The sequence below is a fragment of the Balaenoptera musculus genome, chromosome 3, assembly GCF_009873245.2.
Source record: "Balaenoptera musculus isolate JJ_BM4_2016_0621 chromosome 3, mBalMus1.pri.v3, whole genome shotgun sequence".
NCBI lineage: Eukaryota > Metazoa > Chordata > Mammalia > Artiodactyla > Balaenopteridae > Balaenoptera > Balaenoptera musculus.
In genome coordinates this window covers 62,776,137-62,789,730 of record NC_045787.1, presented here as the reverse complement: position 1 = coordinate 62,789,730, position 13,594 = coordinate 62,776,137, and the positions used below count along the sequence as shown (strand labels likewise).

The 13,594-nt window shown below is 38.6% G+C and overlaps 1 protein-coding gene across 2 annotated transcripts in view; it reads right to left on the bottom strand.

Moving 5' to 3' along the window:
- The window catches only part of MSH3 (mutS homolog 3), a 183,549-nt gene that overhangs the window by 162,283 nt on the left and 7,672 nt on the right, over positions 1-13,594 (bottom strand). For both annotated transcript variants that reach the window (XM_036847244.1, XM_036847245.1), the window contains exons 3-7: positions 10,097-10,317; positions 5,900-6,106; positions 4,147-4,263; positions 3,630-3,747; positions 3,175-3,320 (exon numbers count right to left, since the gene is read on the bottom strand). In XM_036847244.1, coding sequence (XP_036703139.1) covers positions 3,175-3,320; positions 3,630-3,747; positions 4,147-4,263; positions 5,900-6,106; positions 10,097-10,317 — 809 coding nt within the window. The remainder of the gene's footprint in view (positions 1-3,174; positions 3,321-3,629; positions 3,748-4,146; positions 4,264-5,899; positions 6,107-10,096; positions 10,318-13,594) is intronic.

Below are 13,594 nucleotides of genomic sequence, written 5' to 3'. Positions count from 1 at the left end.
AGTTTGGAAGAGAAGAAAAAGATTAAGTAATTTACTCAAGGTCGAGGGGTGATAGAGTGGTGGAGGCAAGATTCACGTAGTCTGACTCCACAAGCCACACTCTTACTCACTACTGACAATTACGAAAGGCATGGGGCCAGTTACAGACTGCATGAGCTAACAGGAGGAAAAACAACCAGCCCCTACACTCATGCACAGCTGGTGGTAAGTCACCTGACACAGCCTCTCCAGAAAACTGCCTGGCATTTTCTAGGAAAGCTGAAAACATCCACATCCTGTAACTCAGCAATTCCTCCCCTACCTATATACTCTTGAGAAACTCAGGCACATGTACAAGGCATGTGCAAAAAGGTTGATAGTGTATCCTTTGTACAAGCAAAAACTGGAAAGAATCCACAAGAATGAAAAAAACTGTAAAATGAAATACAATGTAGCAATAACAAAAAAACTACTAAGGTAACACATGTAATATCTGATAAATCCCATGTACAAAATGGTAAACAAAGAAGCAAGACCCAAAAGGATACATACAATATATTTACATTTATATACTTTTTAAGGTAGTACAACTGTATCTAAAAGCAAGGGAATTATTACCTTAAAGTCTGGATTATGGTTACCTCCAGAGGGAAGGGGCCCTTCTGTGAGCAGTGCTGTATTTCCTAACCTGGGTGGTTGTCTCATATTACACTGTAAATTTCTGTTTTATGCATTTTTTCCTCGACTATTTTATAATTTTTTTAAAAATCACTCAGTTTTGGCTCAAGGAAGTTCCTTAATTCTAGCCCAGAGGCCTTCTCTAGTGGCCAGATAGTTGGACTATAAGTAAATTAGCATACATAAATAAGTTTATCTCCCAATCTACAACCAAATTTTTACAAAAGCTATTAACAGAAGTTCAAGTAATAAATTTGTCAGCCAGATAAATTCCCCTCTGCTTTTTTAAATCAGAGAAATGGTCTATATCGTAAAACCTGCAACATCTACTACTCTGTGTGATATGTAACATTGATAAACCCATAGTCAGTCTGTATAAAGCTGTGCATTGCCCAGCCTGAAGGTAGCGGGCCTGACGGCAGTGGCACTACAACACAAAAGCCTTTGATTTCAGACTAATTACCAGTATCCAAAGGATGACTCCTAGGTAGTGACTGGGGAACACGTGACACTCATCACAACAGGGAAAACCCCAGCAAGAATAGGGTAAAGGAAGATGAGATCCATTTCAGCCACACTGAATTTGAGTGCCTTGTCCAATGAAGAGTTGGAAGCAAGAGCCTGGAGCTCAGAAGAGAGGTGCAGCCCGGACCAGACCTCTGGATGTCATCAGCCCAAAAGTGGTTGGTGAGGTAAAGAATGGGTCCCAAGAAAATGCCTGAGATGCAAACTATCATTTCTCATTTTTTTTTTTTGCATGCCAGTTCATACACTACGGTTAACTTTGGCAGTAGGCCAGAGCATATTTCTAACTGCACAAAGTAGGAGTTGTATACTATCAGCTCTGCTCCTTAGATTGAGTTCCAGGTAAATATAAAATAGCACATTACATCTGATAAAGCTTAAAAGCAAGTAACCTTACTATTTGTAGGTAGGTTCAACTGTCTGCAGCTAGATAAAAAGTGCTTCTCAAGGGTAAAAAAATCATTTAGAGCCATCCAACAGTAATGCAAACTCCCGGAGAGAAAGGCTTACTGATTAAGCAAATGTCAAGTTAGCACAAAGTTATGCAGTCAGAATGAGGTATTAAAAGGTACTTTGGAGACATTTGGGTTTTAAGAATTTTTGTTGATATTGTAGCTGGTTGCAGAAGTTTGTAAAAAACAAAGAGAATGAGTTATTACTTAGGCAAAGGGTTCTACTTGTGCTTAACAGAACAAGGGAGTCTAATAGTTCCAAAGGGCCCTTAAACCTAAGATTTTAAGCAGAGTCCAAGTAAGTCTATAAATGGGCAAATCTGCTCACAAATTGCCAGAGGCAAGATCAATAAAACTATGATTCACAAATTATACTTACCTGGAAGACTGGTTATAAATATTCCTAATGCTTATTAAAAAGAGAGTTTTGGGGCTTCCCTGGTGGCGCAGTGGTTGAGAATCTGCCTGCTAATGCAGGCGACACGGGTTCGAGCCCTGGTCTGGGAAGATCCCACATGCCGCGGAGCAACTGGGCCCGTGAGCCACAACTACTGAGCCTGCGCGTCTGGAGCCTGTGCTCCGCAACAAGACAGGCCGTGATAGTGAGAGGCCCGCGCACCGCAATGAAGAGTGGCCCCCGCTTGCCACAACTAGAGAAAGCCCTCGCACAGAAACGAAGACCCAACACAGCCAAAAATAAATAAATAAATAATAAAAGTAAGTAAATTAAAAAAACAAAAAGTTTTGTACTAGCCAGCTATCATTTCCCTTTAACTCTCGAACTTTCCTCTAAACTAGATATGACAATCCCATAATCATTCGTGTTTAACTTCAAATCCCTAGAGGAAATTTGTACAACCCTTTGGTATCCATGCATGTGTTGACTTTTATTCTGCTATCTGTACACTGTCCACATGCATGCCTGTCACTGGGTCTATCTTCAACCCTAAACTGCTAGAGCCCATGGACAGAAACTATCTGGATCCCTCCACAGCACAGAGTGCCAAGTAGCCACCTGAGAAAATTATAACTAGTAATTTAACATATAAAATTAGGAGGAAAATGTTTTTCTAGTACAATTACTTGAGGACACAACCCATCAGATAGCCTCATTATAAACCATACATGATTACTCATATTTAAAGATTCCTTGAACATCTATCATTCGTTCTTTTTTTTTAAAATTAATTAATTAATTTATTTATTTTTGGTTGCACTGGGTCTTCGTTGCTGCGCAGAGGCTTTCTCTAGTTGCCGCGAGTGGGGGCTACTCTTCGTTGTGGTGCACAGGCTTCTCATTGCGGTGGCTTCTCTTGTTGTGGAGCATAGGCTTTAGGTGCACAGGCCCAGTAGTTGTGGCTCGCGGGCTCTAGAGTGCAGGCTCAGTAGCTGTGGCGCACGGGCTTAGTTGCTCCGCAGCATGGGGGATCTTCGCGGACCAGGGTCTGAACCTGTGTCCCCTGCACTGGCAGGCGGATTCTTAACCACTGCGCCACCAGGGAAGTCCCTATCATTCATTCTTCACCTACAAAGTACTTACCACAAGTCCAATGAAAACGTTCCCTTTTTTTTTGTCTTTAACATTTTCCTTATTTTCACAGATACACAGAAGATAGCTGGTAGAAGTATCAGTCATTATCTCATCGACATTAACAGCATCATCCAGCTTGACTAAAGGATTTACATGTAATAATTATTAAAGAAAAACAAATGCTACATTCCCATTAGCTTTTCTCCCTTAAAATAACGGTTCATTTTCCTGGGCATTTTTGCTTTATGCAAAACTCTTCCATATAGCATTTATTCTTCTGATTTATTCTGATCAGTTACATGCCTTATCTTCCCTAAGATATAAGATTCATGAGAACAGACAACTATTATCCAATCAAAGGCAGAAGGCAAAGGTATCCAATCAAAGAACAGTTTTAAAAAATGCTATTTAAAACAAAGTCCTTGTAACATTTAAGAAAAACAATTCCTATTCGAAAAGGATATCTTCTCCAATAAGTGTAGATTTTGTATAAAGAGCAGTTAATTTCCGGGAAAAGACTGAACTTTTGTTGTCCCCAATGGCTTTTAACGCAGCTGTTTCAGTTTGTTTCACAACTCCCACCTTCAACAAAAGTAAGAAATACTGCATATTAAATATGATGGAAAATTTGTTAACAAAACATTAATTCTAGATTTTGAAAGGTTAATTCTGAAACATATAAAATAAACAAATTAGTCCACAATGTCCAGAGGTAGGGCTTAAGTAATAAGTACCACAAGGACCTTGCAAGTGTGGATAAATCACTAAGAAACACTCCATCACAGAGTTGAAAAACTTTTTACCCTAAATATCTAATATGTTAAAAACTCAAGGAGCTATACTGCCAATAATTATGACAAATATTAATTTCTCCAAAATACCAAATTCCAAAACCAGTTATAGCCTACCATCTTAGAAAACATTTCCCTCTCTGGAAGAGACTCCAATCCCCTTTTCCCACAAGTTGAAGCCAAAGCTGACCTTATATCCCTTGGCCACAAGGCGGCGTACGTGAACAAACAGCCGGTGAGTAGGTATGCTTGCTGTCATAAAGTTGTGATCTAAATGGCAATAGATATTGAGCTCCCGGGCTGCAATCTAAAAAAATTTAAGAAGAAAATATCAATAAATTTCTACTTCCAGATTCCCTGTGCAGTGTTTGTTCACTTTGTTAAAAATCCATCAAGGTATACATTTAGGATTTGTGCACTTTTCTGTGCCGTATGTCAATAAAAAGTTTAAAAGACATTCGCTGTGCAGAAGCCTATGGTTTTATCTTTTTTTTAACAGTGTCCATGGCCTAACCTCAAAGCCAACATCTATATTTATAAACAACTCAGAAAAATATGACAGGTTTTCTTTTATGTCCTTAGATCTATCAAAACCTTAAAAGTGCTGAGCTTTCCCTGCACAATACAGAGAGCATGAGACTGAAATAGAGTAAGAATTTGCTACTTAGCACATGCAAATAACTGAAAATTAGGAGATACCACAGAGTATACGTAAATGATGAACCTCCTTGGACAGAGGGCATCTTTGAGAAAGTGAGAAGAGAACCCCCTGGTCTGGTTAGCTACTTAATGATGCATGAATGATAGGAATGCAGAATCAGGCAGCACCACCTGATTCCCTACGTTTTTCTACAAAGTCCCAGGGCCTAGATATTGCCCACTGGGGCCACGGGATTGGAGTCATTCCTACACTCTCACTCCCCTATATCACCCGTCTCTGAACTGTATTAGTTCATCACTGCAGGGCAAGAAGACATCAGTCTTTACTGTGGTCAAGGCTGAAGTCAGCACTCAACCTAGAGAGAAGGGCAGAGAACAGCACTTCCTTTCACCCCTTCATCTACAAGAGGCCAACCACGTGGTTCCTGTCCTCAGGAAACAAGCGGATGCTGTTTCAAAGTCTAATTTCATGACACAGAAGAGAGCATCATGCCATCTGAACTGGAGAACACCACTTTCCTGCCACAGGACTTAGGACACCAGAAGAACAGAAGTTGGCCAGGTCTCCACTTCCCATCCATGAGGTGGCAGACGAGCCACCTCATCACTCTCTGAAGATGTACTATCCAACCAGGCCTAAAACTAAGGGATCATCACAATCATTCATGACTTCAACAGCACCATCAGCAATACCAAGCCTAAGCTTACCCCTAAATGCTCAAATTTACTTTTAACCTTCTTAACTTAGGCCTACATCAAACACCCCAAATTAAATACAAACCCAACTTAGACTAAGATAGCAAGACAGCTGACATAGAGAGACCTGTAAGACTTCACACACTTGTTGGTGGCTGGCAGAGTTAATGTGCTCTTCCACTGAGATTTAACTATGTTCCTGGCTATGAAAATTCATAAATTAAGGGTAAAAAGAGGAATTTCTGTACATCTCAATTTTTTTTTTTCTTGCTTGAGTCTTCATTAGGAATACTCACATGATTATGGTTCATTCACAATTGACTTTCAATGGATGAAAGGTACTGGGCCAGCACCATGGAGAATAAGCACGAACATTCCAATAGGGACCCCTCACTTCCTTCCCCACAAATCTAGCATCCACCAAGTTTGCTTGCGTCTATTTTTAGTTTTTACTTCAAATGAAAGTATTTTTGAAGGTAACTGATCACATTAGCTTCTCCGTAAGGTCAGAAAATGAAATAAAAACACTGGAAAATATTTAAGGCTGGACAAAAAAACAGGAAACAGTATCTGAAAAAACAACTTACCTCTGCATCTTCCCCAAAGAATCTATACTTATATCCACATTCCACACACAAAATTGCATCTTTCTGCTGCTGCTTCATTTCTAAGTATTGTAATTCTAAGGGGGTGTAGATGCTTTTGGTCCGTTTGTTAGATGGTTTAGAATCAGAAGTTTTCTGTAAGTTTTCATAACTGCTATGTGATGATCCAAAATGACTGAGTGTCTTGTCCTGGCAACCAAAAGATATTTATAGTTTAAAAAGTATTAACTGTAATAATAGTTCCAGAACGTAAATTTGGCACAAAGCTAATAATTGGTGAATCCAAGTGAAAAGTTTACAAGAGTATATCATATATTAGGCAAATTTTCTTGAAGGTTTGGAATTTTTTCAAAGTAAATGACTTAAAAAAGTGAGCCAAACTAAACTACTGTAAAATTATTTGAGCAAATTTTGAAAGCCTAAACTAGAAAAGCTTTCTATATTTCTTTTTAAATTGGATTTCATTAAACCAATTATAATTAACCATTTTCTTTTCTTTATTCCCAGATATGTAAGGCACAAGAAGTCATCAGGCATCGATCTGTCTCCCTCAGCGGTAAGGCAAAACCACTTTCAACAAGCATGCCAGCAGCTAAAGCTGCACTTAATGTTTAAATTTCCAAGTACAGTCTAAAAGATAGTATATTCCATAATCTTTATTCCAAGAAAGAATCACAATTTGTTTGGTAAAGAGAGATGAGAAACAGCTTTTGGAAAGCATAAAGCACAAGGTTACATTTTCAACATTAGTATTCCTGATATCCACCTGTCTGTATGAAAACCATAATTAAATCCAGTTCACAGCTTAAAGCAAATTCCTTGCTTCTGAGACTTATTAAGGTAAAATGAAACAAATCTGTACAATTGATGACATAAAAATTCATATTTTAAGGCAAGGCAAGAAAAATCTAAACATAAAATTTTTCTCTCCCCATTTTGGCCCCCTCCCTCCCCTTCAGTGTGCATTGTGCATCTATCTGCCTTATGCTTAGGTTTAGCAGAAATACCTGCTCAACCATTAAGATCAATTTTCCTCCTTCTGGTGCCAGCCTTATAACTTCTTGGAAGTTAACATTTCTTTCGCAATCCTGTAAGGGGTCACGATGACCCCCCGCTCGCCTCGTACACACAGACATCTATGGTGAACTTTATATACAAAGCCAACATACCATTTCCCTTAAAGATAGCCATTGGTGCATAACATACCAGTCAGACGACCTGGGGAGATACTGGGCACCTAATGGAAGTTTCCTTAGCTTAAATACTTACTTCTGACCTTATTAATGTTACTAGCTATATTACTTATATTCTGCCTATTTTATAAGATAATTGTTTCTTGCGTTACCAAATGTATGACTGAGCCTCCAATAAAATTAATAATGATTAGGCAACTTAAAACGACTGACAAAATATACAGTCCTATATGATCAGTGATTTTAATAGTGTTACTCGAGATATGGGAAGAAGCAACAAGAGGGAATCTTTTCCTAGGCCGTAGCAGACTATAAGACAGGTGGTTCAGAGGCTTTCGGCTACTGTTAACAGGGCCTAGTCCAGTAACAGCACAGTGAGTGGCCTATCAACAAAATCCTTGCCTGACCTGAAAATGAGTCTTCCTAATGCCATAGGACAAATTGATCACGAAACGCCTCCCAAACCTTGGTTGAAATTAAGACCGAAAGGGAACCGATTATAAAATAAAGACTGTTGGCCCATCACCCAATTCTACAAGAATGAAGTCATTAGCTACTGTGGTCGCTGACCTATATTACACCCTGAAAGGAATTTAGGAAGAAGATCAGGATGAGGCACTTTGTGAAACTTGCCCTCAGACAGTTAGATATTTTCAGGAGAAATTTTTTTATAAACCTGGATTCTTGCATCATCCCATACTTAGAAAAGCACTAAAATCATTAACTAAGATGTCTGTTCCTTGTGACTAGCAGCAACCTTCAACCGAGATGTGTGCTTGAGTGCACATACCCCCTTTGCCAAAATCACATATATGCTGGCCTCCCCCTTTACTTCTTTGGAACAGTTCTCAGAGCTCTCTGAGAGACTATCTCCCAGGTTATAATCCTCAGGTTGGCTCAAATAAAATTTTTCACTTCTTTCTTAGATTGACTATTGATTAATTATTTTTGTCAACAGGATAAATCCAGCTTCTAATTAACTGTCACTGGGTCACTGCCAACATCTAAAAACTTACAGCTACCCCTGAAATTAAAAATATGGCCTAAAAGACTAGTTACCAGCAGAGGCAGAGAAGAGAGAAAGAGAAACGTCTTATATGGCCCCGGGAGGGGACCACAGTCCAAGGAAAGCCCAGAAAGACGTTCTTTACAGTTGCAGTTGCTAAAGGTTTAAAAAATTCAGCTTAGCTGGAATAGCAGGTAGAGACACAGTTTATCTGAATAGCGTAGCCAAGCAAACCTCCAAAGATCAGCAATGAGATCTGGTAAGGTATGGACAGGCGTGGCAGGAGAAAAGTGGGTAATATACCAGGTTGGAGAATGCATTTGCTTTTAATTATGATGGATTTTCTACTTCATTTCCCTGACTGTTATCTAAAATCCAGGAAAACCACATATTGCAAAACTTAATGAATACTTAAAAAAATATATTTCCTGGAAAAAGAAAGTTCTTACTTTATACCTTATTCATATATGGAATGAAAGTAGGAATCCAGCAAATAGTTTTAACCATATGGGATACGAATAAACAAGTCAATCTGAATACTTGAGTATTAAGCAACTTTTTTTCCCCACCAAAATATTTCTCAGATATATTCTTTTTCATATTCCCAGAGACAGCATTCTGAACTCAATTTAACTTTGTCTTGACAATTGAGGATGATCAGAATAATAAAATGGGAATTTCAGGACCTATTTCTAGTTGTCCCTTCTAACTGGTTACTTCTAATGTGCTGTGAATCAGAAATGCCAAGTTGGTCATTTTATGTATAAACCAACAGTAAATCTCATGAGACCCTAGGATAAATTCTCCAATTAATAAAGTGAACATATATAGACAAACTTTTTGACCTCTATACTTTATGACCACTACACTCAGGTGAACTGCTTCTAAGTATTAAAAAAAGATTAAAAATAAAAACAAAGCAACTTTTTTTCTGATGATGTAAAGTAAGTCAATGGATCTTATGGCCTGGCTGAAGGAGGAGTTCATGAATCTGGACTTTGTGGGAAGGAGTGTGAACTTCTGAAAATTAGATACAAAACTGTGTTGGTCTGAGTATTTTTCTGAGTAATGAATCCATAGTTTTCATTAGATTTAAATGACTCATAAGAAAAAAGTAAAGAACTAGTTCTCTAATTCCATGGTTTTCGATCATGGCTACACATTAAAATGAGAGCTTTTAAATGATATCCATGCCCAGTTTTCCATGAAAACTAACTAAACATGATTCTGAAGAAGGGTTCTTACTATTGGTATTTTTTTTTATTGACGTATAGTTGACATACAATATTATGTTAGTTTCAGGTGTACAACATAGTGATCTGATAATCAAATACATTATGAAGTGATCGTAAGTCCAGTAACTAACTGTCACCATACAAAATTATGACAGTAAGGTGATTCTAATTTAAAGCTGGCTGAGAACCACTCATTCTGAATTACAGATTTCAATGATGGATCAAGAGTTAAATTCCCTGATTTTGCAATGGTGAAAAATACTAATAATCACAAAACAGTGGAAGAAGTAAGGAAGCCATATACATTTGGTTAAACTCTGAATTTATTATATCAGCCAAGCTTTCAACTAAAAACCTCAAAACATCTCTATAAATTATTCACTGTGATTTTCCAGGCTAATCATGGAAACTATAGGGAGGACTATAAGAAACTGTGCTTGTATTATCAATAAAGAATGCCCCCAAGTCAGTGGCTCCTAATCCAGGCCGTACATCAGAATCTGCTGGGAGGTTTTTTTGGTTTTGTGTTGTTTTAATAAAACCAATTCATCCTGCCTTAATACATAGTAAATCATAATCTCCAGGAATTAAAAAAAAAACACTAAAAAGCAAAAGCTCCCTCAGCTAACTTGGATGATCAGCCAAGTTTGGGAACCAGTGCCCTGAGTGAACCCACAAACCTAATGGCACTTCAGAACCTACAGTTCTAAGTAACTGAATATTCATCTATATAAGAGTTACATACCTTTTGACTAGTTTGAGATTTGGAATCTTCAGAAGAAACTGCATTCTTTGCACGTAGAAGATTGATATCATCAAAATCAGTACATTTTGGCAGAACTGCAAATCTCTTCTGAAGAGACTCTGTCTGGACTCTATTTTGAGGAAGGGCAGAATCGCAGCAGAATTCTTTCAATTTTTCCAGAGACTTTAAAACGATCCTGGTCCTCAGATGTTTCTTTGGCTCTTAGCAAGTCAGAAGAAAATATAACAATAGTATTTTATCTCATTATGTCAATTCATAATTAGCATAGGATTTTTAAAGAGGGAGCTTCTCACTAAAGCAATGAATCTAACTATAATGTGAGAAGGAAATAAAGAAACCTCGGGTTCAGGGTGAAGATGGCATATTGAAACATAGATCTAATTTCACTTGGTCCTGAAACCCCATTAAAAACTACAACAGGGCAGAGAGAAAAGAAGAGGTGACAACTGCAAGCAAAATATCTGAAGCTAGAAGGATAAATGGATAAGCAATAACCAATTTAGCATACCTGAAAGCTAAACCCTAAATCAGTAATATATAAAACCAGGAACCAATCCTACTTACAACACAAAATGCTTATTAAATGGCTCAAGAATCAGGGCACCAGTGGCTCTGGAAATGGAAAAAAGGGAGGTTCTAAAATAAACAGAACTGGTTCAAAACAATTTAATCCCTAGACCGCTACCCCACTCCAAACTCAAGGGTAACTGTCCTCCTTCTACCTCAGAAGAAGACTGGAGATTTCTCTGGAAAAGGCAAAACAGGCACAGGTGAGATGCAGTACTGTGCCTGAGCCATAAGAATGATGTGAATACAGCCTTACTGTATGTGGAGAAACCAGCCTCTTCTCACTAGCTCTCAGAACACAGGCAGCCAGAGCTCTCCCTCCAGGCAGGAGCTCACAAGGCTCTGGACTGGGGAAACTGACCAGCTCCATGGGAAAGACCTAAAGACACTGACACCAGGAATTCACCAAGGAAACCAGATCACCACCCCCAGGACATGTGCCTTCCTGCCTCCACAGCTTTGCTCATGCTATTCTTTCTCCCCAGAATGCCCTTGACCCCAATTTTCACACGGCAAATTGTATTCATTTCATCAAGACCCATCTCAAAACTACTTTTTCATGGAATTCTGCTAATTCTCCCAGTTCAAAGTCATCTTTTCTTTCTCTATGTTCCTATAACAAGATCGCATCTCTCCACAGCACTTATCACACTCTGCCAATTAGCAGTTATTAATAAGCAAGCAACCCAGAAAATAAGGGAAACTATCATGTATTGGGTATCTACTATATGCCAGAATACATCTTTTCACCCTTTAGAGCAATACTATCAGGTAATTACTATTTAATATAAAGAAACTGGGACTGCATTTATTATCTCTTACTTTCCCATTAAAGCAAAAACACTCTGAGGGCAAGAGTTGGGTTTTGTTCATTTCTAAAAGTTTAAATATTTCCATATTAATATTCAAACCTCTTTTTAGATCTATACTTTATCCTGTCTCCTGTTAACCCTGTAGCTAGAAAAATGTATATTTGAAATCTCTTTTCAAATGTATATATTCATCTTATTTACTGTTATTCTCCCCTTTTCAGGATGTATACTTGAATCACTCTTCAAACATATACTGTAAGTTTTTATATTATATAAGGACTTCCCCCCTATCGATACAAAAAAACTTTCCCGGGATGGGGGTGGGGTGTAAGTCTTAGAATTGCACTCATGTGAAGAAAGAATATCTAAAACTGAAGTGTTAAAAACTAAGGTGAAGTAGCCACAGACTCTTCTAGCTAGTGAATGCTCTGCTCTTTTCTTCCCATTATTTATTTTTTTAAGTAAACAGTAAGGTTCGTATTTCAAAAAATTCCACGTCTGTGGCCTTATTTCCACAAACTTCAGGGTTTGCTCAGCTGGATGTGCAGCAACGACTTAGCGTGCATGTGGGAAGAGCCCTTGATGGCTCACTTTCTTGCCCTCCTCCTTACCATCCTTCCCCACCCTACCCTACTCTCACCACTGCCAAGGAAGATTCCGCCATGAAGCTCCATCCTTGAGATATGCTCAATACAGAAAGGTTTTTGTCGGTTCAGAAAGATCCTGGATTGAGACCATGCTTCTGTACAACCTCTCTGCTACCCTTCCACATCTCCTAAAGTTTTTTCTCTCCTTTTTCTGTGTAGCCATCTTTCATCCTCAGGCTACAATGACTTTCTACGAGTGCACCACAGCTCAAGAGTTAGGAAAGAAGGTGTCCCACACTTGTTCATTTATATCAAGCCATTATGATTCCTGAACTATAAAGTAAGAGAAAGAACTGGTACACAAGCAATTACCCAAAATTACAATTTTTTTCTTAATGCTCCTAGGACCATCATATCTTGAGCCATCTAAAAGAAAACCAGGGGGAAATATGAACATGTTATCTGCGGGAAGAATGAAGCTTACACAGGAAAACCAAAATCTTCCATTGCCTTCCTCACAGATACCTAAGAGAGATTCTAACACCTCATAAGGCCCTCAAGGAAAAAAACTAAATTGGAAGGCTTCTCAAGTGCAAAGCCCCCAAGAGCTACGAAACCCTCATGCCTAACAAGGGACACAGATATAGGCACCAGTCCCTCCACTAGGCCTTGAGGAAGACTGTAACTACTGTGAAAAACCTGGCTCACGGAAAACTGAATACGATGAAAATTAAAAGGGAAACCTCCTAAAATGGAGTTGGGAGGCCAGCAGGGAGAGCTCTCCTGGACATACCACCCAGCATCAATACAGATCCCAACAGGAAGAGACTTACCTTGCATCTCCTACAGAAGTGACACTAGTTTACTACCACCAGCAGGAGGAAGATTTTCTCCTTGCCTGGCAACAGTTCAACCAATGAGACTGTCACAACTCAGCCAAAGAAAAGCCACTATACTTTGTACTCCCAGTTTCCTCCAATGACCCTCCCAAATTCCTCTTCTCCTTTATAAAAGAGTTTCCTCTCCTTTGCCTTGCTGAACTTGCATGTGGTTTGCCATAGTTGCATGTCCTAAATTGCAGTTCTTAGCTGCTCCCAGATAAATCCATTTTGCTGGCAAAATAATTGGCTGTTCTCCTGTTTTAGTTTAACAGTACCCAAATAAACCTTAACCTCCATATTCTGCTCCTATACTTAAAAGCTCACTTATACTATTTCCTTTTCTGAAGATGCCATGAAATGAACTATCAAATTGACACAATATGAGATTAAGACTTGCCAGCATTATCACTAAAGTCCCTGAGCCCTTAAGAGGATATACCCTAGAAACAAGGCCATTGGTTGCTGTCCCAACATGTTAAATAGACCAAAAACTTCTTGCTAAAAATATTTCACTGAATAAACACCTTCACTGTTTGAGCTTTAATTTTTTGTGTACCATAAAATGGAAATACATAATAGTTAATTTCTCTACTCAGGCTTCCTCCTCTAGGCCTAGGTTATGAAGGATCA